This window comes from Malurus melanocephalus, unplaced genomic scaffold (assembly GCF_030028575.1).
Source record: "Malurus melanocephalus ecotype Western Australia unplaced genomic scaffold, MMel_1.1 scaffold_1315, whole genome shotgun sequence".
NCBI lineage: Eukaryota > Metazoa > Chordata > Aves > Passeriformes > Maluridae > Malurus > Malurus melanocephalus.
Window position 1 is genome coordinate 1 of NW_026624547.1, and position 3,726 is coordinate 3,726.

At 40.1% G+C, this 3,726-nt stretch overlaps 1 protein-coding gene across 1 annotated transcript in view; it reads left to right on the forward strand.

Annotated features, from left to right (window-relative positions):
* Positions 1-507: 507 nt before the first annotated feature.
* Positions 508-3,726, forward strand: part of JHY (junctional cadherin complex regulator) — a 14,193-nt gene continuing 10,974 nt past the window's right edge. The window contains exons 1-2 of the mRNA XM_057387705.1: positions 508-875; positions 2,927-3,410. Coding sequence (XP_057243688.1) covers positions 508-875; positions 2,927-3,410 — 852 coding nt within the window. The remainder of the gene's footprint in view (positions 876-2,926; positions 3,411-3,726) is intronic.

Sequence of the window (3,726 nt, forward strand, 5' to 3'; positions counted from 1 at the left end):
TGTCTGGCAGTGCACGTCACTTCTGAATGCTTCAACCAAATGTAAAAAACTCCTCCTCACTTAGGAAGATTCCCAGCTCTCACTGTGTTCCCTGTCACATATTCCTGCTGATTTTACATGACAAGGTGGCATAAAAGTGCACAAAGGCAACATACAAAATTCATTTTAACTCTCAAAAGTTAACAGATAACAGATGCTTTGTCTCAGCTTCATTTTTTTTTGTTCTAAGCTGTTTCTGTATTATTTATTATCACCAATAGCAGAGATTTCATAGCAGTAAGTCCTCAATTTGCTRTATGGAGACCTTGCTATTRCTGTTTGTGGGAAAATCAGTGTRACAGATGAGAATAAAGAGTTKTCTKAACAACAGAAAGTCAAATTCTGATYGTAMGCTAATGGTAATATCCAAAATGAAGCTTTTAAATATTATTATAAGGTGAACAATGATTTATGTTTCTGTGTTCTCCAAGTACAGGGCTGGTTTGAACCATCAGTACAAAACCCAGGATGGATTCTTCGAGTGTGAAACACATYCCAGTCTCTTCCCCATACACTTTCAACATGAATAGAATCCACGTCCCTCCAAAARTCCTGGTGCCACCCGTTTTCTACCCTGCGAGCTGGGAAAGGGAAGGGAGCTCTTCCTCYGGCCCTGATGATTCCCAGGAATCCGACTCTGAGAGCCTGGGTAAGGAGAGGCAGAGCCAACAGCAGAGGATCCTGGAAAATGAGGAGCTGGTGGGGCTGGCTCCTGATGACAGCCTGGAGAATGACAGCTTGGAAGAGGACAGCTTGGAGGAGATGAGTTCTGAAGAAAAAGAAGCTGAGGATGACACARAAATGAAAGGAAAACAAAAAAATAACAGCAGTGAAAGGTAAGACAAAAACTTCAGTATAATATAGAATAATTCCAACACTTAAAAACCTTAATGTTCCTCAGTGCCACATTTAAACATCCTTCAGAAAGAATTAACTCAAAATACAACAAAATAAAATTGGATATCCTGTCATATGCATGGAAGGTTTAACCCTGGATAAATTGGGAATAATTCTCAAGTTTGAAGGGATTACATTAAACCCGAAGTAATAACAATGTGCAGTTTCAATTTAATAGTCTACTTAAAATAAAATGACAAACAAATGAAGGCTAAATGATTAATAGCATGCTTTTATTCACCTCCTCAACAAGCAAAATGGCCAGTTATTGAATATTTTATTGTGAGTGCAAATGATGTTAATTGTACTAGAAACATGCTCTAATTTTTAGTAATTTTTTTGGACTGAATACTGCGCTGAATGTGAGGCTCTTCATTAAATGGAAATTTGATTTTATTTTGTTTGAACTTAGCCCAGTAAGTACTCCAATGCAGTCCATTAAGCAGAGCAAATATCACAGCACATACATATGAAATCCCCTCTCTACATCCATTACCAACCTCGGAATTTGAAGAGGAAATGCTGCATCTGCTGTCTGCTCACCACACTTTTGTTGAGGAGCACCGAGTCCATCTAAACCTCCCCATCGAGCCRGGGGCAGGAATAAAAGGTGCCCTTTTTCTCTGGGGATGATTAGGGATGAAGGAGCTCTTCACACTCATTTTGTCCCCGTGCAGTGACCCGGGCCCAGTCCCACAATCGGGTTCTGTGCACGCATTTGGGCACAAAGGAACTCTTTAGCATTATACTCTGCCATTTCAATCATGGCAATTAGCTCACATATTTCTGTACTCACTCACTCCACACTGTCCTGTTTACCTGCAGCGCCTGCCAGCTGGGAATAATGAGAGAAATCATCTCCAGGATACCGTGGCACCCGATGCTCACCTTGAAAAGCAAAGACAAACAGATTATTTTGGTATTAGGAGCCACTTGAAATCTAGGCAGAGGCATGGAACTCATGGAGAAAGGATGAATAAATGATTGTTGGAAATGTTAATAGCGTTAACTAGGCCACAGGTTGGAGAATCCAGCAGATTTCTTTGATAGGAAMAATTTTCAGTGCCTGTAAATGTCCCTCTAGCAGATTCACCAAGAAACCAGGGCTGAACTGCAGGTCCAGGGAAGAAAAAMCAGTGTTAAAAGCTTTKTTCTCCCCCATTCTTTACTGCTGCSACTGCCTGTACATTTCCTGGAAGCATATTTGGGTGTGTTTGACTCCTGCAGTTGGTTTTGCTCCCATTGGGTCAGATCTTAAATCAGAAATTGGATCAGTTGTGGATTTTTTAAGGCAGAGCCTCTGTTTTTACTCTATGACAAATGTAATTCAGAGCAATAACTTGTTAAAACAATTGTCAAACCCACMGACATTTCCCATTTATGTTTTCCTACTCTTACCTCAATCACAGCTTGTGCTTTAAAAAAAAAAGTGATTTTAAATCTTATAGAACGAGGTTTTTATCAAAGCATCATGATGTTTCATAGGAATGAGAAGAGAAAATAAGAATACAGAGCTGGAGGCTGTTCTTGCTTAGACAGTCTCAAAAGGACACTTGAGAGACTGATTTTACCAGGAATTTCACTTTTATTTCACTCAGCAGAGTCTTTGAAGAAGGAATAACACCAACTGCCTTTTGTGGACTGTGTAATTTTTGAGGAAATAGCAGAACAATGCAATTCATCATTTCACCTTTCAGCTGATTCTACTAAGTCTTAAMATTTCTATGCCAGATTTAAGATAATGATTGTATCCCACTGTGATCTGAGTGTTAGACCAATTTATCCCTTACTGATGATGAGAATTAAAAAGGAAGAGGAAGCCCTGCCTAAATTTTCTACTAAAAGTATTTGACAAACCCGCTCTGATCCCATACTGAATGCACTGAAATAATTCATTTGGCYATAGCAGGACATTTGCTTGCACACTGAAATAATACAGAATTTGTACAATTCRTGCAGAAATAATTCAGTGTTTGTTTTTTTTAATTAGGATAAAACAGCCTGTGGACAAATATTCCAGCCTAAGGTAYGATCCTGATTGGAAAAGCACAGAAAAGGGAGCAGAACTTTTTGAGGCAGCAAAACCATCCCAACTTTCTGGAGGARGCAGTGGGGACTTTTCAGTGAATTCGTTTTACCTCCATTCCAATGGAGGAGAAAAGAATCAACAGGAGGCAAAGATCCAAGATTCATTCTCAGAGTTTGATCCAGAATTATTCAGCTTTCATGGAGCAAATGTTGTGGCCAGCAATGAAGCTCTTGGGCCACAAGCCAAAAGAAGGGAACCTGCAGATGCCTTTCACTCCAAAGATAGTCCTGGCCRTGCTCCTCCTCCTCAAATTCAACAAAATCCACCCCAAAGAGCAAAAAAAAACTTTGTGAAAAAAAATAAACGGACTTTAGGGTTACAGTCAGAGAGGAGAAATTCATACCTTGAGCTGCACAATAAAAAGCAGCAAGTTCTTCAAGGGCAGGTGGGTGACTTTTATATTTTCWCTCATTTGTGTAGRCTGAGGTCTGTCTGGTGTTAAACTCTGAGCTCTGCAGGGGAGAGGAGCAGATTTGCAATCTATCATGCAAGTGGCAGCTTCTGATTTTCAGGGCGAAATCTTTTTCTCTCTTTATGGAATAATTGACAGATCCCCAGATACTCCAATCCCAGTGAGGGCCACATCCCAGCTGCCTGTGATCCTGCCCAGGAAAAGGTCACAGATCTCACAGAACTTTCTCATCTTCATGCTAAAGAAATGCTCTCTTCCTTCCTGGCAACTTCATTACCCTTTTTCAGTG